The sequence below is a fragment of the Kogia breviceps genome, chromosome 4 (assembly GCF_026419965.1).
Source record: "Kogia breviceps isolate mKogBre1 chromosome 4, mKogBre1 haplotype 1, whole genome shotgun sequence".
Classification (NCBI taxonomy): Eukaryota; Metazoa; Chordata; class Mammalia; order Artiodactyla; family Physeteridae; genus Kogia; species Kogia breviceps.
The window spans coordinates 116,553,658-116,573,872 of record NC_081313.1 but is presented as its reverse complement, the minus strand read 5'-3'; the positions used below and the strand labels follow the sequence as shown (position 1 = coordinate 116,573,872).

The 20,215-nt window shown below is 53.7% G+C and overlaps 4 protein-coding genes across 8 annotated transcripts in view; 3 read left to right on the top strand and 1 right to left on the bottom strand.

The window, feature by feature from the left end:
- SMIM33 (small integral membrane protein 33) overlaps positions 1 to 12,029 on the bottom strand; it is a 54,217-nt gene extending 42,188 nt beyond the window's left edge. Inside the window, exon 1 of the mRNA XM_067031753.1 lies at positions 11,977 to 12,029. Coding sequence (XP_066887854.1) covers positions 11,977 to 12,021 — 45 coding nt within the window. The 5' untranslated portion in view covers positions 12,022 to 12,029. The remainder of the gene's footprint in view (positions 1 to 11,976) is intronic.
- Positions 5,138 to 11,015, top strand: SPATA24 (spermatogenesis associated 24). 5 transcript variants are annotated; one of them, XM_059061330.2, is made up of 6 exons: positions 5,138 to 5,290; positions 6,532 to 6,597; positions 6,828 to 6,958; positions 7,044 to 7,114; positions 10,146 to 10,248; positions 10,357 to 11,015. In XM_059061330.2, the coding sequence occupies exons 1-6, from the start codon at positions 5,174 to 5,176 to the stop codon at positions 10,484 to 10,486; spliced, it is 618 nt and encodes a 205-aa protein (XP_058917313.1). In that variant the 5' UTR covers positions 5,138 to 5,173; the 3' UTR covers positions 10,487 to 11,015. The 5 variants fall into 5 exon arrangements, with proteins under 5 accessions (XP_058917313.1, XP_066889502.1, XP_066889498.1 ...); XM_067033401.1 differs by having other exon boundaries at positions 5,148 to 5,290; positions 10,385 to 10,712; XM_067033397.1 differs by having other exon boundaries at positions 5,148 to 5,290; positions 10,092 to 10,248; positions 10,385 to 10,712.
- A 290-nt stretch (positions 12,030 to 12,319) lies between the features above and the next one.
- PROB1 (proline rich basic protein 1) lies at positions 12,320 to 17,451 on the top strand. Its single transcript, XM_059061232.2, has one exon. The coding sequence runs from the start codon at positions 12,382 to 12,384 to the stop codon at positions 15,445 to 15,447; it is 3,066 nt and encodes a 1,021-aa protein (XP_058917215.1). The 5' UTR covers positions 12,320 to 12,381; the 3' UTR covers positions 15,448 to 17,451.
- Positions 17,452 to 17,863: 412 nt separating this feature from the next.
- MZB1 (marginal zone B and B1 cell specific protein) lies at positions 17,864 to 20,193 on the top strand. The gene is given in 6 exon segments (XM_059061343.2): positions 17,864 to 17,913; positions 17,915 to 18,083; positions 18,085 to 18,279; positions 19,146 to 19,270; positions 19,625 to 19,735; positions 19,826 to 20,193. Coding segments are annotated over 6 exon segments (807 nt in total). The 3' UTR covers positions 19,983 to 20,193.
- The last annotated feature ends 22 nt before the right edge of the window (positions 20,194 to 20,215 follow it).

Sequence of the window (20,215 nt, the reverse complement as noted above, 5' to 3'; positions counted from 1 at the left end):
TCTCTTCATCTCCTCTGATACCATCTGACTCCCAAATACCATCCACTTCCTCTGACAGAAACCACTGCAGTAGCTGCCTAAGTAGTCTCTGTGCATTTACTTAGGGCCATCTCCAATCTGTACACCTTGCTGCAACCAGAGAGATCTTTTCAAAGCATAAATTATATCACCCTCTTGTTTAAAATACTTCAGTACCTTTCTTTTGCCCCCGTAATAAAAATCAGCAAAGTCTTCAGTATGGCCTAATACTTAACAAGCCTCTACCAAGTTTCTGGCTGCTACCCCTGCTTGTCCTGTACATCTTTTTCTTTTCTGCCATACTAGCCTTTTAGTTACTACACTATGCCAACCCTTTTGCCCGAGGGACTTTGTATATACTGTTCCCTCTTTCTGGAAGCCTTTCCCATTCACTTGCCCCTGCCCCCTTTGCAAAGTGCCTCCTGGTTACCTTAATAGGTTTCATTCAGCTCAAACATCTCTTCCTCACACCTGACACCCCAGGCTGGGCTAAATCTCCTTTTAAATTACTCTCATTCCTCTCTTTCTTGTACCTCTCATAGCTATAATGTTATTTACTTGAATAGTGACTTAAATTGGGATTTATTTGGGTGTTTATTTGATTGTTATCTGTCTCTCCCATTAGACTAAGTTCCAGTCTGGTTTTATCTGAACTGAACCTTGAAGGAAATGACATGTCACCTGTCAGGACTTCCTCTGGAAGTACAGCTCAAATTCTTTGAAACTACTCCCATCGAAAGGTAGGATGTATCCCCACTGCTTGAATACGGACTCTGTGGTTCCTTGACGAATAGGGTTGGGCAGAAATGACACTATGCCAGTTTTTAGGCCCAGGCCTTAAGAAAACTGGCATCTCTCATTTCGTCACTATGGGTTTTTTTTGTTTGTTTTTTTTTGTTTTGGAACCCGGGCCCCTGGCAGTGGAAGCACAGAGTCCTAACCACTGGACCACCAGGGTATTCCCTCCGTTTCGTCACTTTGGATGCTTTCTTTTAAACCCGATCACCATGCTATGAGAAAGCCCAAGTGGCGCATGGTGAGGAACCAAGAACCTTGGTCCTGAGTCTCAGATGAGTTCCCAGCTGACAGCACCAACTTGCCAGTTATGCGAGTGAGCCGTCCTGGAAGGGGAACTTCTCATACCCTCACCCCCCACCCCACTAACCATCCCAGGCACTACGACATAGAGCAGAAATAAGCTTTCACTATTGAACCCTGCCCAAAGTGAAGATTCCTGAGCAAAGTGATTTTCTTAAGCTGTAAATTTTGGGTGGTTTGTTAGTACAGCAGTAGATAACCGGAACATCAACCAGTATGACAAGCCTGTGAAGAAAAGCAGCACTTCCCAAGGCAGGATCACAAAGCTATCTGTGATATCATGTTATCCTGAGCTTTGCTGAGCCCTAGCTGGCTAAGAACGTGTAGTTTTTGTTGACATAGAGTGGGAGTCCATGGCAATCCCCAACCAGGGTGACCGTCCCTCATGTCCATGCTAGCATGCAGGGTGCGGACCTGGATCCAGGGTTCTCTCTCTTTTTTTTTTTTTTTTTTTGTGGTACACGGGCCTCTCACCACTGTGGCCTCTCCCGTTGTGGAGCACAGGTTCTGGACGCGCAGGCTCAGTGGCCGTGGCTCACAGGCCCAGCCACTCTGCAGCACGTGGAATCCTCCCGGACCAGGGCACGAACCCGTGTCCCCTGCATCGGCAGGCGGACCCTCAACCACTGCGCTACCAGGGAAGTCCCAGGGTTCTCTCTTGCTCATAACTTCCCATCCTCAGGAACTGGCTGCTGGAGCCTTTTAGGGTTTTGCCCTAAATGTGGAGGGCAGCTGGCAGAGGTGAATGTTGAGTGGCAAGGGAACATCAAGCAGCACCTCCTAAAAGACCCTAGAGAGGGTACAGAGTTCATAGGAAGATTCAGTGATCGATGCCCCAGAGCAATGTGCAGCTTTGTCCAGGGTAATTCAAAGGAGCATTTGCATTTGAAAGGCAAAGGTCCTAGAGGTCTCTGTCCTGAGGCAAACAAACCACAGAGCACCCTATAGGCCCATGATATCCAATACAGTAGCCACTAGCCAAATATGGCTATTTAAATTTCTTTCTTTCTTTCTTTCTTTCTTTCTTTATTTATTTTTGACTACGTTTGGTCTTTGTTGGTGTGCTTGGGCTTTCTCTAGTTGCAGTTAGCGTGGGCTGCTCTTCCTTGCGGAGCATGGGCTCTAGGCACACGGGCTTCAGTAGTTGCAGCACGTGAGCCATTGTGGCTCACAGGCTCTAGAGCCCAGGCTCAGTAGTTGTGGTGCACGGGCTTAGTTGCTCCGTGCATGTGGGATCTTCCCAGACCAGTGTTCGAACCACGTCCCCTGCATTGGCAGGTGGATTCTTAACCTTTGCGCCACCAGGGAAGTCCCTGGCTATTTAAATTTAAATTTTAATTGGAATTTTAAAAAACTTAAAAAGCAATTCCTCAGTCACCTGAGCTACATTTCAAGTACTGCTGAGCCACGTGAGGCTACTGGCTGCTGGTACTGGACAGTGCAGAACATTTCCGTCAGAGAAATTGTGTTGGACTCTACAGCTCTAGGCCCTTAAAAACTGATCAACAGAGGTGGCCTTGCCCTCAAGGACATGAGAACAGACACAATAAAAAAGGAAAGATAAAACAAGGGCTACCACTGGGAGAGCCACAGGAATGGCCATGTTTGTCAGGTCACAACATCCAGCCGAAAAGAGGCACCTAAGCAGCTAAGGAGAGCAACCTAAGTGGCTTACCTGAAATTTCAACTTCCCTTTGTGGTTATCGACAACATTTTTTCTGAACTCCTTCTTAATATAGTCATTTCCTACTTGGGGCTTTCAAATTCCATAACTTCAGAATCCATTATGTTCAACCAAAATGCATCACAGCATCATGGTTAAGAACATGGACTCTGGAATCAGACTGCCTCTGTCAAAACCCTGTTCCAAGGCTCAATAGCTTGGGTCACCTTGGCTTATTGGGTTATTCATTCTCATAGAACCTGCATTTTCTCATCGGTAAAATGTGGACATTAGAACCTACTTCACAAGGTTATTGTGAGAATCACATGAAATAACACTAATAAGGCATAATGGTGTCGTGAAATAGTGAATACTCGATAAATATTAGCTGTGGTAATAGCTAATATCTAATAGTCTGAGTGTAATCTTATTTGGGTTTCAAAACAAGCCCTCAATGAGGATTGGTGGGGATGTGTGGTTACCTTATCCTTCCCTGCCTCCATTTTACAAGTCTCCTTCATGCCTGACTTCAGTTCTAATATCATCAGGCTCTTCAGGCTGCCCAGAGCCTGGTACCAGAATGTGAGGACTCTTATCTTGGGTGAAGCCATTCTCCTTTTCTATTCTTGAGCTTCCCTTCATTGCTTAGGCTCAGGCCCCCTAAGTACCAAGTGTGTTCCTAGGAGGAATAAAGATCACAGGAGTGACCCATCTCCTAGAGAAATGGAAATAAAAACAAAAATAAACAAAATGGGACCTAATGAAACTTAAAAGCTTTTGCACAGCAAAGGATACCATAAACAAGACCAAAAGACAACCCTCAGAATGGGAGAAAATATTTGCAAATGAAGCAACTGACAAAGGATTAATCTCCAAAATTTATAAGCAACTCATGCAGCTCAATAACAAAAAAACAAACAACCCAATCCAAAAATGGGCAGAAGAACTAAATAGACATTTCTCCAAAGAAGATATACAGATTGCTAACAAACACATGAAAGAATGCTCAACATCATTAATCATTAGAGAAATGCAAATCAAAACTACAATTAGATATCATCTCACACCGGTCAGATTGGCCATCATCAAAAACTCTAGAAACAATAAATGCTGGAGAGGGTGTGGAGGAAAGGGAACCCTCTTGCACTGCTGGTGGGAATGTAAATTGATACAGCCACTATGGAGAACAGTATGGAGGTTCCTTAAAAAACTAAAAATAGAACTACCATACGACCCAGCAATCCCACTACTGGGCATATACCCTGAGAAAACCATAATTCAAAAAGAGTCATGTACCAAAATGTTCATTGCAGCTCTATTTACGATAGCCAGGACATGGAAGTAACCTAAGTGTCCATCAACAGATGAATGGATAAAGAAGATGTGGCACATATATACAATGGAATATTACTCAGCCATAAAAAGAAATGAAACTGAGTTATTTGTAATGAGGTGGATAGACCTGGAGTCTGTCATACAGAGTGAAGTAAGTCAGAAGGAGAAAAACAAATACTGTATGCTAACACATATATATGGACTCTAAGAAAAAAAAATGTCATGAAGAGATTAGTGGTAGGATGGGAATAAAACACAGACTTACTAGAGCATGGACTTGAGGATATGGGGAGGGAGAAGCGTAAGCTGTGACAAAGTGAGAGAGTGGCAGGGACATATATACACTACCAAATGTAAATTAGATAGCTAGTGGGAAGCTGCCACATAGCACAGGGAGATCACCTCTGCTTTGTGACCACCTAGAGGGGTGGGATAGGGAGGGTGGGAGAGAGGGTGACGCAAGAGGGAAGAGATATGGGAACATATGTATATGTATAACTGATTCACTTTGTTGTAAAGGAAAAACTAACACACTATTGTAAAACAGTTATACTCCAATAAAGATGTTTAAAAAAAAAAATCACAGGAGGCTGGAGTCTCATCCTATTGGGGAAATTTAGAGATTAGACTGGAATAAAGAAACATGTGAAGCTAAATATACAGGGGTTGTCTCAGCTGACCCTTGCTTCGGGGTCTTGCAGTTTAATGGGCCCTGGGAGAAGGGTGAGGGCTGGTGTCTGAGTGTTGCCTGCCCCTCAGCCCTTACAGTAAGTATAAGCCGGGCCCTGCCCGCTCCTCAGGACTGCGTGAGAAACATATCATATAATAGATGTGCAAATTCCCTATAAACTTAAATTACTAACACTGTTGGAGGTTCTCTTCCCCAGGAGGCTCCTCTAAGAGAGCGGCTCCTTTAAGAGGCGGGCCCCATCCCTGCTAACAAAGGAAGTCCCCGCCCCTGGTTGCCAGGGTGCTTTGTGGCGTCTCATTCTCATTGGTGGGCGTCAGCGGGGAGGCAAGCCGCGGCAGCCATTTCCAACGAGCTGGCGGGGGCGAAAGATGGCGACGCCCGTCGGGTGGTCGCAGGGGGGTTCAGGATCAGTGTGTCTCGCCTTCGATCAACTGCGGGACGTGATTGAGTCTCAGGAGGAACTGATCCACCAGCTGAGGAACGTGGTACGCAGCCAGAAGAGCTGGGGGATGCCGGACTGGATGCCTTAGTGGTGGGGGCGGGGCCAGACCCTGTCCCGTTGCTAGGGGCGGGCCGAGAGCACATTGCCAATGGCGTCATCACGAGGAGGCGGGGCCCAGATGTGTTCCGGCTGGTAGAGGTGGAGCCAAAGGGGCAGTGTCTCGTGAATATTTACCAGGGAATTTTAGTCAAAGCCAAGTTGTTTCCTACTCTCTTTGACTGGTTGTGCAGGGCCTGATAGATATGCCCATCTATTCACTGAGCTTTAGTTTCCTCCTTTCCTTTTTTTTTTTTTTTTGGCCTCGCCACATGGCTTGCGGGATCTTAGTTCCCTGACCAGGGATCCAGCCCTGGCCTCTCATAGTGAATGCTGGAGTCCTAACCATTGGACCGCCAGGGAATTCCCAATTTCCTCATTTCTAATTGAAGATGACTTCACTGACTTGCCAAGGCCCTTGTGTGCAGAGTAACTATAACATCCTTCCTATTATAGAATCCCCTCCCCATGCTGAGTGCAGTGAGCACAGAATTGGCTCTTCACGTTGACTTAAAGGCTTCCAACCCCTTTATGTCCCTTTGCTTTTGCTTTTTTGATCAAACCCCCGTTCATGGGTGCAAAGCATTGGAGCCACAGATTACATGGACAGGCATGGTAAAATCCTGGCCAACTGGAGTTCATGGTTTTTCTGTTTTGTTTTTTACATGGGGAAGGTGGGGACACATAAAACTGACTTCACATCTATTTCTTTAACGGTAGTATGCAGCTCTGGTCACTGAATTACCTGCATACCTTTAGGTACCCAGGTCTTTCTGTTGGCAGCTGGCCTCTGCATATGTGTTCTCACCGTCTGGAACACTTTTCTTTTCCATCCTCTTCTTCTGGCCCACCCCTATTTAGCAGTCAGATATCAGGTTGATATCCCCTTCCCTTGAAGCTGTTTAGACCCTTCCCCAGGCCGGGTCAGGGGCCTTCTCTGGGAACCTCCATCATAGCACACACCATGTTAGAAGTGGTGGCCATGGGCTGTCTTCTCCATGAGACTTCTTGCTCCTTGAGGGCAGGACGTAGAGCTGAGCATCAGTGAATCTTGTGGAATGAACTCTCCCTTCCCTGGGCCCCAGTGTCATCCTAGGTGCCCTGGGCATCCCATTATCTAGCCTCAGTCCTGGTCCCTAGAGAAACTCCTACCACCCCAGCCCCTCCCTGAGCCAGGCTCTGTTGCAGATGGTTCTCCAGGACGAAAATTTTGTCAGTAAAGAAGAGTTCCAGGCAGTGGAGAAAAAGCTGGTGGTAAGTGATGGTCTCTGTCAGCTTCTAAGCTTCCCCCATTTCCCAGGATCCCTGTGATTGGGTAGAGTCATTGAGTATTAGCCTCTGACAGCCTCCAGCCCCAATAGTAAGGACAGAATCTTCCTGTACCCTGGCTTCTATGTGCCCTTCTGAGAAAGGGGGCTGGTTAAGGGAGCCTAGGAGACCCAATGTGGCTTGGGGTAATGAGGTCACTGCTGCTGCCCCTGCAGGAAGAGAAAGCTGCCCATGCCAAGACCAAGGTTCTCCTGGCCAAGGAAGAGGAGAAGTTGCAGTTTGCCCTCGGAGAGGTAGAGGTGCTGTCTAAACAGCTGGAGAAAGAGAAGCTGGCCTTTGAAAAGGCGTGAGTGGGCCTTGGTAGTGGGGGAACGGTTGGGGGTCCCATCTGCCCATCAGCCTTCCCACCCTTTCTTATATTCTCCACTAAGGCTCTCCAGTGTCAAGAGCAGAGCCCTGCAAGAGTCCAGCAAGAAGGACCAGCTCATCACCAAGTGCAATGGTAGGCGGGAGGCCCGCACTCCCTCCCATGCTTACATACGTGGGCTCTTCCCTAACAGCCCAGTGCCTGTGTCCAGAGCAGGGTTTCACCCCAACTTCTGTCCCTGGCTGAGGATACAGGCAAGCCCAGGTGGGCCACACCTTCGCAAATGCCTTCAGGGACCAGGCAGGCCACGGAAATGAGGGAAGTAGTTGGTGTACAGTATTCTTCATGGCCATAAAGGAATGGGCTCGCTCCCATTTTTCTTGAAACATATGACCTTCTTAGTCCACCTTTTTGTTTTTCTACTTTTGGTGACTATTAGAAATAGTGTACTTATAACTCTGTTACCAGAGGAACAACGGGGCAAGCACAGTGCTGTGTGGAAGCTGACCCTTAGTTTCAGTGTTGGAGACCCAATAGGAGTGGGGACTGTGGTAATGTGGAGAACCATGCCCCCTCTCAAGGGCCTAACACCTCTGCCGTGGGAATAGGGGCCTAGTACTGTCAGATCTTTAAAAAAGAAACTGGAAACCACATTTTAATGGAAGCTTTTCTGACTTTTTAGTGTTGGTAACTGATTTAGAAATTTTTAAAGTATTGTATGGGCCAAGGAAAATATGTTTGTGGGCCATTAGGTTTCAACTCTGCTCTATGCAGATGCTTGTGGCCACTTCTTGACTCAGTTGGTGCTCTGAGTTGTGGGGCACTTTCAGTGAGCTACCCAGTGTCCTGCGACCTTAGGACCCCCTTTCATTTTCCCAGAATGCTAAACTCCCCTTACCTAGTTAAAGAAGTAGATGTGAATTCCATATACATTTCCTTCATTCACTACAACATTCATTTTGAGTAGGCCAGAATTCAAGCCCAAAAGTTGTTCAATGTCTCTCCTGATGGGCCCCCACCTGGAGCCTTGGGCACCCCCTAAGCACCAGTGACAGTGAGTACTGTCACTGGAAAATGCCAGCAGGCATCTTTGATCTGGCCAAGTGGACTAACAAGCCTCATGGTTGTTTGATCAAGAGCTCCTGTTAGGGCTTCCCTGGTGGTGCAATGGTTAAGAATCCGCCTGCCAATGCAGGGGACACGGGTTCGAGTCCTGGTCCGGGAAGATCCCACATTCCACAGAGCAACTAAGTCTGTGCGCTACAACTTCTGAGCCTGTGCTCTAGAGCCCGCAAGCCACAACTACTTAGCTCATGTGCCTAGAGCCCGTGCTTTGCAACAGGAGAGGCCACTGCAATGAGAAGCCCATGCACCACAACAAAGAGTAGCCCCCGCTCACCGCAACTAGAGAAAAGCCCACGTGCAGCAACGAAGACCCAACGCAGTCAAAAATAAAATAAATTAAATAAATAAATAAATAAATAAAAAGAGCTCCTGTTAGGACCTCCTGGAGCCCAACAGGCAGTCAGTGCCTCCATACCCAAGGATGTTGGTCTCCTAGTCCTTCCCCTTTCCCTGGACATCCCCCCACTTCCCTAAAAGGAACCTAGGGTTCTTTCCTGGTGCTGCTAGAGGCCCGTCCTCTAGGACATTTCCTAGAGATCAGCCAGGGCCTTAGGGCTCTGCGTCTGCTTGTGGAAGGTGTGTGAGTCATGGGGAGGAGCCTGGCTGCCTCCCCCAAGAATGTCCTGAACTCCTCCCCTAGGGAATAAGCCCTCACCTGACATCTGGAGACCTGAGCTACCCCCTGGCCTGTCTCCTACCCCCCCACCTCCCTTTGCATGGTTCCAGTTTTACACTTACATAGTTCCTTATTCTTCTCAAAAGGCTTTTCTAACCATTCTCTCATTGGGTGCCATTTATTCTAAATTTAGCTCTCATTTATTTTAAAAGATTCAAACACATTTATGATACGTTTTTCCCCATAAGAACTTCACAAGCAATCAGTTTGGATTCACTGGATGACCTGGGGAAGGAGGTTCAATAGTCCTGGTCCTGTGACCCAGTGAGCCCATGTTTTCATTCTTTTCCTTCACCATGTCTCTCTGTAACATGTGCCTTAACTTTTTTTATCAGATCTCCTCTTTTGAAACCTTCACTGCTTCAGTATTTCTGCATTTTCAGAGCTTATGTTCTAGTTAATCTTTGTCCAGCCTTTAAAAGCAGTAGGATTTTCTTCCTTTGAGGATCAGAATTTTCCAGGACTCTCTGAGGGACATTATGTAAATGAAGCAACCCCAGATCCCTACAGCCTCACTGGATTTTAACCCAAGACACAAAGTTTATGCTTGCTTCTAATGAGCACTTAATCTGGGGGTAAGCTTTGCCACCACTATCTCCCTGGGTCCTCCCCACCCGCCCTGTGGAATAGGGATCCTGTCTTCTCCCCTGAAGCCCTAACACAGGGCTGGGCATCCAGCTGGTCCTCAGTAGGTCTGGTTGGATTGAAATGACTGAACTAGGTGAGTTTCTAAGACCTAAAGGCCCAGGGGACATCCTGTTCATTCCACAAATAAAAGTACTGTATATCTCGTACATTCCAGGTACTATTTTAGGCCTTAGGGTTAAAGCCGTGAATAAAACAAAAAATCCTTGTCCTTGTGGACCTTATATCCTAGTAGAGGAAAAGACAAATGAGCAAAATGTATGGTCTGTGAGATATAAGTGCTAAGAAGGAAAATAAAGCAGGAAAAGGGGATAGGAAGTACTGGGAAGGGTTGTGATTTTAGACTAGGAAGGGTCTCGCCAAGGAGGTGATATCTGTAAAGAGCTTCAGGAATTGAGGGCAGGAGCCATTCATCCTCCTGCTTTGGGGCAGGGCTGACCATCTCTCTCCAAGGGCCCTTGCCTGCCCTCATGTGAGCTACCTGGTCCAGAATAGAGCTGTAAAGTCACTGACATATTCATCAAGATGTTGTGCCCTCCACTCCCACCTCATCATGACTCCATAATAAACTCATTCTTACGAAGGTATTAGCAACTACTCTTGGACAACTCCCGGGTGGGGGAAGCCAAGTTCTGAGAAGACCCCTGAGGGAATGCCTTATTTCAGGAAGGAGCTCATGGGATGGGAACCACTCCTCCTCCCTGCCTCTCTCCCCCACAGAAATTGAGTCTCACATAATAAAGCAAGAAGATATACTTAATGGCAAAGAGAATGAGATTAAGGAGTTGCAGCAAGTTATCAGCCAGCAGAAAGAGATCTTCAGGTGAGGGGTCTAGGCCAGGCTGGGGGTCATTGATGGAAGTGGGGAGCCAGACCTCTGGTCCCTACCCTTGGGCTGTCCCCAGCCCATGCCCAGCCAGCTCCGTTGCAGGAATCACATGTCTGACTTCCGGATCCAGAAGCAGCAGGAGAACTACATGGCCCAGGTGCTGGACCAGAAGCATAAGAAAGCCTCGGGGACGCGTCAGACCCGGAGCTGCCAGCGTCCCAGGGAAAAATAAAATGGTCGTCTCCTTCCTGTTATCTGGCTGTAATGCCCAACCTCTGCCTTCTCTGCTGTGGTGGTCCCCATCCTGACCCTTCCAATCCCTGCGGGTACCTCCCTCAGGCCTCACAGTGGCCTGGACCCCAGGGAAGAGGTAGGGTAAAAGGCAAAAGACACTCTCCTTCCTTCTTCCCTGCCTTCCTTTTGGACCACCACCTGCCAGGCTACTGCTGTGTTCAGAATGGATGCTCCTCAAGTCTCCAGCCCCTGGTACTCCCCTCCCTCCCTCCTTTGGGTAGTAGTGGGGGCCCATGGGGGTATGGGGTTGTAGCCTAGGGAAGGACTACTTGGTTGTCTATTAGGCACTGTCCCTTCTTACTCTTGGTATTAAATTCCTTCCTACATAAACAACCCTGGTTACCCCAGTGCCCTGGTAAATTTAACTCTCCCAACTTGAAGGGCTATCTGTGTATGTGTTGTGTATGTGTCTGTGAGAAGCCCCGACTGGAGAGTTCAAAGATGGTGGTTCCAGGACCACAGTGAATTTGGGAAATCAGTTTCCATCACATAACAAGAACACTGTACCTGTGAATCACATTTGCACCTTCTTACACTTCTCCCCAGCAGAAGCTTATTAGTCTGCACAAATGGAGGAAGGGGAAAGGACAATGCTGTGTTGTGTGTGTGTGTGTGTTTTTCTTTTGCTGCTATGTCTACTTTAAAGGTGGGGTAACAGTGTGTGAAGGGGCTATGACATGCTCAAGTTGCATATGCAGGGCTGGATGTGATGGACAGGCTTGATCCTCTCAGAAGCCATCACTAATGTGCCCTAGGTGATCAAGAGGACACACCAGGCAGGGGTCCCACTCAAGGGAGACTGAGTCAGATTTGTCAAGTCTAGCCTTTCCTGGCTTAGTGTGAGAATGAATGCGTAGGAGGGGCCAGTGCTCTTTCTCCAGGGCCAGCTGGGGCCTGAGTCATAGCAGGACCTTGAAGCCAGAAGTTTAAGGGCAAGTGGTGCCCATTGTCATTGTCCCAGGAGAGTGACAGGTGGTGGCTGCTTCCCCATCAGCACTTGTCCCCAGGGCAAGTCCTGAGGTGGCAGGGGCTGGAATGAGGGCCTTGTGAGTTCATGGGGGAGCACAGAGCTATTCTTGCCTCAGAGGGGCTTTACAGAAGGGACCACAGCTACCCCAGAGGTTCCTAAGAGACATATCAGCATACTGGACTTGTTCTGGCAGCCTGAAAAACTAGAACTGTCCCCTCCAGCCTAGGTTTCCACTAAGGGCAGTGGGTCCAGCCAGGGACAGCAGTTTTTTGAGGCCCCAGTACAACTTTTGGAGTGGGGGGGAGCCCTCCAAGCCATGCTCCTCTATCAAAGGTGAGGGGGGGAATGCACCCTTATGAGCTCTAGCGACAGACTATGGGAGGGCCAGGGAGGAGGGATGCACTGCAGTGATGGGAAGTCCTGGGGAGCTGACATAAAGATGAAATAGTTAGCAAGACCTGAGTTGTCTGGTCTCCTGGCTCACACTCGGATCCACATGCCATAGTGCTTGATCTCAGGCAGGTCCCTGCTTAGCTTCCATTTCATCACCTGTGATGGATGAGTGGAGTTGGGCCTAGCTCCTGCGTACAAGTTGGATGCCTGCCCTCCCATCACCTTCCCGTCAACCAAAACCTGGAATGCCACCCCAGGCTCTCCGGCCGCGTCAGAGAAGGTGTCTGGGAGGGTAGGACGCAGGGTCCAGGTCTCTCCCGCTGCCTACGCCGCCGTCTCGGGAGCGGACGCGGCCTCTTTAAGGCGCGGTGACCCCACGGCACCCGCGGGCGGGGCGGGGACAGTGCGGGCGTCTGCGGCACCAGAGAAGGCGAACGCGAGGGAGAGAGTGCGCGGCGTCCGGCCCCAGCATGCTGACCGCGTTCGCCCCGCCAACCCTGCCCGGGCTCCCAGGGCGGCTGCCCGCGGCCCCCGCGCGCCGCCAGGACTCCTCCAGTTCGTCGGGCTCTTACCACACGGCTCCGGGTTCTCCAGAGCCCCCGGACGTTGGGCCGGACGCGGAGGGCAGGGCGAATTGGCCCACGGTGGCCCCTGTGCTGGGGGAGGGCGCGCAGCCTCGCCTGTCCGTCAGCGCCCAGAATAGCCGCCAGCAGCTCCGGCCCGGCTCGGGTTTCCCGCGAGGCCCGGCGTCGGACTCGCGGCCACCCCAGCCCCAGCTGCGCATGCTGCCGTCGGGGGAGATGGAAGTCATCTTCAGCGCCGGACCCCTGTTCAGCCGTTCCGACACAGAGGATAGCGAGGTGCAACAGCTCACGACGCAGGCCTTCCGCAGCCTCTCTCCGCCCGGCTCCGCGTCTCCCATCCCTGCCGAACCGCAGCCCCAGGGCCCCGACGGTGACTCCCGCTGGGCCACCTACCTGCAGCTGCGACCCCGCGGGCCGAGTCCTGCCACCCCAGCGCAGTTCGAGTGTGTGGAGGTGGCGCTGGAGGAGCGTGCCGCGCCTGCCAGGCCCCGGACGGTGCCCAAACGTCAGATCGAGCTGCGCCCCCGGCCCCGGAGTCCCCCGCGGGAGGCCAGCGCGCCGCCCCCGCGACTGTTCCTGCGCACCGGCTCCCTGGACGAGTCTCTGGGTCGCCTGCAGGCTGCCGCGGACCTCGTGCAGACGGCGCTGGCCAGAAAACTGAGCCCCGCGACCCCTGCCCCAAGCAGCGCCACCTTCGGACCCACGGTACCGCTAGAGCCTGCGGCCCCGGAAACGCCCCACAGTACTCGAGTGGCCCTGGAGGAGGCCAGGTCTCGGCCACCTCGTGTGCATTATAGTTCAGCCCCCGCCAGGGCCCCGCGACCGTGGCCTAGCCTCCGTGAGCGCGCAATTCGGCGCGACAAGCCCGCGCCCGGGACCGAGCCGCTGGGTCCAGTTAGTTCCAGCATCTTCCTGCAGTCTGGGGAGAAGATCCAGGAGGCGCACCACCAGGAACCCAAGACTCGGTTCCCGCGAGAGACTCCGGATCGAACCGTCCTGAGGGCACAGAGTCCGTCTTCCCAGTCTAGGGCCCCCCGGGAGGTTTCAAGTAAGGCTGTGAGACCGAGGTGCCCATCCCCGCTGTGGCAAGCCCCAAATGGGACCGTGCGGGGTCTTCGCTGCCCCTCGCCCCAGAACCTGTCCCCGTGGAACAGGGCTATCCGGAAGGTGAGTAGCCCGTCGCTCCCCGAGGCATCCTCCGCATGGGGAAATCAGGATGCTGCTGTCACGGAAACTGTCAACAGAAAGAGCCCTTCCCCTCCGACCCTTTCCCAGTGGAATCGGGGTGTTGCCAGTGCAAGAAGCCCATCCCCCGAAGCTCCTTCCTCGTGGGAGGTTCCGCTTCCGGCAGGTGGGGATACAGTTGAGGGGAGTAGGAGCCCGTCCCCGCCAAACTTGTCCTCATGGGAGACTCCAGATCGTCCTACTGGGACGTGGAGCCCATCGCCCCAAGAGACGTGGGACTCCACAGTGCAGAGCTCAGCGGTAGTGTCTACGGGGAAAGCTATGAATGGAGTAGCCCAGGAGGAACTGGTGCCACCCACGCCATCTGCACCTGGGACTCCAGAGCTAACAGAGGCGCAGAGTCCGTCCACGCGGGAGATGCCGGATCTTGCTTTCCGCGGCAGCCAGCTGTCGCCAGCAGTGGCTGCACCCCAGCTGCCCCTCAGTCGCCTCGTGGGCACCCTGGATGCCGATGCGCGCCCAGAAGCCTTGGGCTCTGGAGAAGCGGCCTCGGGACGTCCGCGTGTGGCCGTTCCGCGGCCCCGCGACGTGCGCAAGATGGTGAAGACCACATACGCGCCAAGCTTCCCGGCAAGCACCCCAGGCTCAGGGCTGCCTGCGCCTCCTGCGGAACCCCGCGGGGAGGAAGGCGGCGCATCCAAGACACAAGAGCTTCAGGCGCTGGGGGCCCCCGCCCCGGCTCACTACACTTCCGTTTTTCTCAAGGACTTTCTGCCGGTCGTGTCACACCCCTACGAGACCCCAGAGCCAACCCCAGACACAGTCCCCCGGGACGTTACGCAGTCCAACGGGGTCCTGCGGCGGAGGGCAGAGAACAGCACGGCGAAACCCTTCGCGCGCACTGAGATCCGCCTGCCTGGTGCCTTGGCCTTAGGCCGCCGGCCGGAGGGAACCCAGGGAGTCGTGGTGCGCGGTCCCGGCGGAAAGAACAGGGATGCAGAGCCCCAGCGCCTCGTCCCCGACGACAAGGGTCGTACCAGCCCTCTAGGCGGCGCTCACACCTCACCCCAGAAGTCGCCGATAGGACCGGCAGGGACCCAACCTCCCGGACCGCCCCGACCCACCTCCCCGCAGGCGTACCCTAGCTGGAGCCCTGGAATAGCACCGAAACAGGAGACGCCACCTATGGCCCCTGAGCCCGCGGTTGCTGTCCAGTCGCCCCTCCCGCGGGAGCCCCAGGCGTCCGCTGGCAGAGCGGCCCCGCCCCAGGCCCGCGCCGCCTCGGCGCCTCCCATGGACCGGTCCCCGGAAGGCACCTCCCAGGGGGCGCGCAGGCCTCCTGGGGCCGCGCACCCGGGGAAGGTCCTGGTGGACCCAGAAAGCGGCCGCTACTACTTTGTGGAGGCGCCGAGGCAGCCTCGGCTGCGGCTGCTCTTCGACCCCGAGAGCGGGCAGTACGTGGAGGTGCTGCTGCCACCCTCGCCCTCGGTGCCACCCCGCCGCGTCTACACCCCGCTGGCCCTGGGCCCCGGCCTCTACCCACCGGCCTATGGGCCTATCCCTGGCCTCTCACTGCCACCGTCCCCGGGCCCGACGGCCTTCAGCGGCCCCCAGCTACCCTGGGCCTCCGAGGCAGGGCCCCTGGACGGGATGTACTACCTGCCAGTGAGCGGAACCCCCAGCCCCGCGCCTCCTCTGCTCCTCTGTGCTCCACCCTCCAGCTTGGGTCCTGCCCAGCCGAGCAAGGGCTCCTTGTTCCCCGTGTGAGGCCCCGGGGCCTGATCCCCATGGTGTTGGGGCCCATTAATGGCCTTGGAGGGTCTGGCATCCAGTCCTGTGCCCTCTTTTCCTTCTTATCACCTCTTTCTTTTACCCATCTCATGCAGTCTTCAGACCAGAAGTTACCTTCAGAGTGCTTATCTGAGACCCCCAGCGCTGATGGAGCTGGAGCTCAGGAAATGGCTGCCTGTTTCCTCCCCCTGACAAAATCGTATACCCCTTTCCCAAGCATTCCCAGAGTGTGGTGTGTTGGGGGGCTGTGTGTGTGTGTGTGTGTGTTGTGGGATGAAAAAAATGCAGAACGTGAGAGTTGTGAGTTAAGTTTTATTTGGGGCAAAATGAAAACTATAAGCCTGGGTGACAGCCTCTCAGATAGCTCTGAGGAACTGCTCTGAAGAGGTAAGAGGGAGAAGTCAGTATATATGTGGGTTTGGTGATGGGGCATACAGGCAATCAAGCACACATTTTGGCAGAAGGTTGCTGCTAGTCACAAGGAGCAGATGTCCATTAATGATTTTAGAGCTTTTCTAGTTATGAGATGATGCAAGAAATTGGGCTCATAAAATCTTCTCCTGAAAATATCTGACTATCTAAAGGCCTTTTCTGCCAGTTTTTCCCAGAGCACAGAGGGCCTCATTCCTGATCTCTGCCCAGAACTCCTTTCAGGGTGTATTGAAGGTCAGCGATTGCACTGGTTAGTGATTTCTTCCTTGTAGAGGCAGATGGCAAGTGACAATTTTTAGTTGGTAGTGTGAGAAATCCCAGGACATGGCCCCAGATGCCGACCTGAGGGGGTGATGGGGTTCCTCGGGGGCAGCAGGAAATGGGAGTTGCAGGGGACAGGGCTGCCCCCAGAGGTAGTGAGCTGTCTGTGTCTCCCTGAAGGTGGGCCCAGCAGAGGTGGAGCAGGCTAGTGAGCACTGATGGGATGAAGAGAGAAAGACACTGGCTATCAAATCTGTTATTCTTTGCAAGAGGATCTGAGCCTTGGCCTGGGAGGCTGCGGGGGAGAGTGGCTAGTGCAGGCCCTAGGTGAGTCTCATCTGAGAGAGGGAGCTGCGGGGACAGGTGGTGGAGGTGGAGAGGGAAGTAATACGGGAGGGGCCGTGGAGGGTCGGCCCGGGACTTGGGGTGGGGGCACTGCGGGGAAGGTGGGGAGATGATTGTAGTCTCCAGCTGGGAGTACCGCCCCTCATTCTCCCCTCAACCCCAGCCTCTGACTTGGCTTGTCTAAGCCCTCAGAGCTGAACTGGCTGGTCCTGGGGTTAGGAGTGGAAGTTCCAGCCATTCCCACCGAGGGTGGGGGACAGATGAGTGTGTCGTCAGGAAAGACTTAAAAGCACGGAGGATGGCTGAGCTGTTGTCCCAGAGGAGACTCTTGACCTCTCTTGTGGCGGGGGGTGGTCTTGGAGGGCGGGTTAGGGCTGGCAAAAGAAGGGATGCCCCTGTGAGGAGCCCTCATCTGGTTCCACTGCCCTGGTAACAGGTGTGGCAACCATGCCTAGGGAGGGGCTGGCTCTGCAGGCTGGTTACAGCATAGGAAGAGACAGGACCCAGGGCCTGTGTTCCAAATGCCTTGAGATTCCAGGAGCTTCTGAGGAGAGCAGAGGGAGATGCATGGTGTGGGAGGTGCTCTGCGTGGGGGGGTCTGTGTAGAGTTCTGAGTGAAGTGACTGGGCCTTGTGGGACTGGTATGTGATGTGATGAGTTTGGGGAAGAACAGTTTCCATTAGAAGCAGTGTCAGGGATGGAGATCAATGCCTTCCTTAAGTTCCAGGCCTCCGGGGGCCCTGGATCCCTTGGAGTCACTGCCCCCTTGCCTTGAACTGGAAGCTGACTGAGAGAACTATGAGTCAGAATAACCTGGACATCTTTCTGTGGCTGGAGATGCTGGTCCTGATGGCAAGGAGGGCCCTGGGCCACTCCTGGGCCCCTCACCGCATCGTGGTGTGCAATAAATCGCTGACCCAATGGCCACGATGGCTGGAACAACTGGTGTAAGGTGTCTGATTTCCTGCTGCGGTCCCTTAACACCCCCAGAGTGCCCTTCCATGCCTGGGTGTGGCCTGGGGGAGAGGATCATGTGTGTCTTTCATACACCGTGGCGTCCCTGCCTCAGTGAACTTGCCTCTCAGGGAGGGAGTCTTGGCTGGCAACCACGCCTGTGGCCTCATTTCTCCTGGTGGCTGAGTGGCCAGTGTGCCTTGGGGTCAACCAGGCTTGGGTTCCAATCTCAGCATAGCCCTTCTAGCTGTGTGGCCTTGGATTTGTCACTTTTCTCTGAAACTTTGTGTCCTCAGGGGTAGATTTAAGACGACAGTAACCAGCCACCTCCTTCCCCGAGGGGCTCAGCGCAGTGCCTACCATGTGCTCAAGTCCCAGGACATGAGAGGTATCAGCCCCCATGTGTCCTCACCCAGGCCCAGCCCCTCTCCTTGCCTCATTGGCTGGAGCCGGGGTCCCGCGAGAGGAGGTGTGTGAGCGGTGTCTCCAGGGCCCTGGGGGAAGGGAGAGAACGAGAGGGTGAGGTGTCGGTTCCCCATTGGTCTGGGGCAGGCTCTCTGCAGCAACCCCCACTGCGCGTACACAAATACACCCCTGCACCCCAACCACAGCCCCTGCTCGCTCGCTGAGCCAGCTCCACAGACCATGAGGCTGTCGCTGCTGCTGCTGCTGCTGGGGGCCTGGACCATCCCAGGGGGCCTTGGGGACAGGGCCCCGCTCACAGCCACCGCCCCCCAGCTGGACGATGAAGAGAAGTTCTCAGTTCACATGCCTGCTCACCTGCGCTGTGACGCCTGCAGGGCAGTGGCCTACCAGGTGAGCCCCCCACCCCCTCACCGCCCTGCCAGCAGTTCTCCTGCCCCTACCCAGGCCCCCACCCAAGCCAGACCCCTTCATCTACCTCAGATTCCACCACTGGCCTTGGATCCCCAACCCTGTCCCACCCCAGGCATCAAGCTAGACTCAGCCTTCCATGGTATTGCCATCTTCACCTCACCGGCACCGGCCTGCCTCAGTTTACCTATCTGTCTGCCCAACAAAGAGCAGGCGATCTCTGGGACACCAGGGAGTCACTAGCTTGTCCTCTCGGACTCCTCCCTTTCTAGGACCACCCTTAAGTCTGGACTCCTTCCCAAAGCATGTCTGGGGAGCATTGGTGTATGTGTACACGTGTGCATGTTTGTCAATCCCATGAGTCCATAGCATGTGTGTGTCTTGAGTTCACATACAAACCTGTCACGCGTGCCTGAGTATTTCTTGTGTGTGTCTGTGTGACTGTGTGCACGTGCACACACACAGGGGCTATGAGTACACGTGTCACTGAAGACTGGGAGGTTTTTTTTTCTTTCCTTGTTCTTGTGGTTTCAAATAGTGTGTGCTGATGGGCAGGTGTGCCCTGGGGGAGGGGCCCCAATGCCCAGGCCTAATTCTCCACCTCAGTGTTTCCCACCCACCCACGCACCTCCCAACCCAAGGCAGCGGATCCTGCCTCAGCTGGCGTGGTCCCAGCCTTCTGGCCTGGTGGGAGGGCCATGAAGCCTGCCTCACAGGTGCTTCCTGTTCAAAAGGCTCCATTGCCTCGTTCTTCCTCAGAGACACAGGCTTCTGTTCCCTCCCCCACCAGCCCTCCTTTCACGCTGAGCAGTTCTGAAGCCCTGATTCTCAACCCCTCCTTGTTCCAGATGTGGCAGCATCTGACAAAGGCAGAGGCCAAGCTTCACACCCTGGACTCCGGGGGCCGTAGCAAGCTGAGTGAGTCGGTATACACAGACGTCCTGGACCGGAGCTGCTCCCAGACCTGGCAGGAGTGAGTTGAAAATCTGGCCCCTGCCCCCGCTCCTCCAGGGGCAGGCTGATGAGTGGGGCTTCTCATTCTCCCACTCACACACCACACACACTCCACTAGGGCTCTGGCCCAAGGGTGGGGACTGGCTGGGACAGAGTCTGAGCTCTGGAGCTGCGAGCAAGTAGAAGAGTAAGGTGGCCAGGAGAGAAGGTTGCTGTGTGACTTTGGGCCAGGAGTTTCCCCTTTCTGGTCCTCAGTTTTTCAGCAAGGAGGATCAGAATCTGGGCACTAAACTCGGCAGATGCCCAGTGTGCCCAGCTTCACGTGGTGACGGGCTTCACTAATGCTGTCTCCCTCTCCTCCCACTGCCTCCAGCTATGGAGTTGGAGAAGTGGACCAGGTGAAACGTCTCATGGGCCCAGGACTTAGGAAGGGGCAGGAGCCGAGCATCAGTGTGATCATCATGGGGGCGCCGTGGCCCACCAGGTCATGACTGGAGGGTTGGGGTGGGATGGAGCCTTGGTCTGCCCCACTGAGGGCCGGGCAGAGTCTGAGGCTCCTCCTGGGCTCCCCTAGGCTCTCCAAGACATGCTTTCACTACCTGGGGGAGTTTGGAGAAGACCAGATCTATGAAGCCCACCAACAAGGTCAAGGGGCCCTGGAGGCATTGCTGTGTGGAGGCCCCCAGGGGGCCTGCTCAGAGGAGGCACCAGTCACAAGGGCAGAGCTCTAGTCCAACTCCTCCTTCCCCTTCCTGGTCAGCCCCTAAAGAGAGCTGGGCTTCCTCTGGATCTGTCCCCTCCTTTCTTCAGGCTGCCTGGAGGGCAGGGAGGCCTTGTTCTTCTGTGCTGCCACTCTCCCTCCCTCCTCCAGCTTCTGGGCCCTGGGGCCTGGGGGGCTGCCAAGGCCTTCCCCTCTGGCCTCAAATAAAACCAGTGACCTCGATTCCTTCTCTCTGCAAAAGGT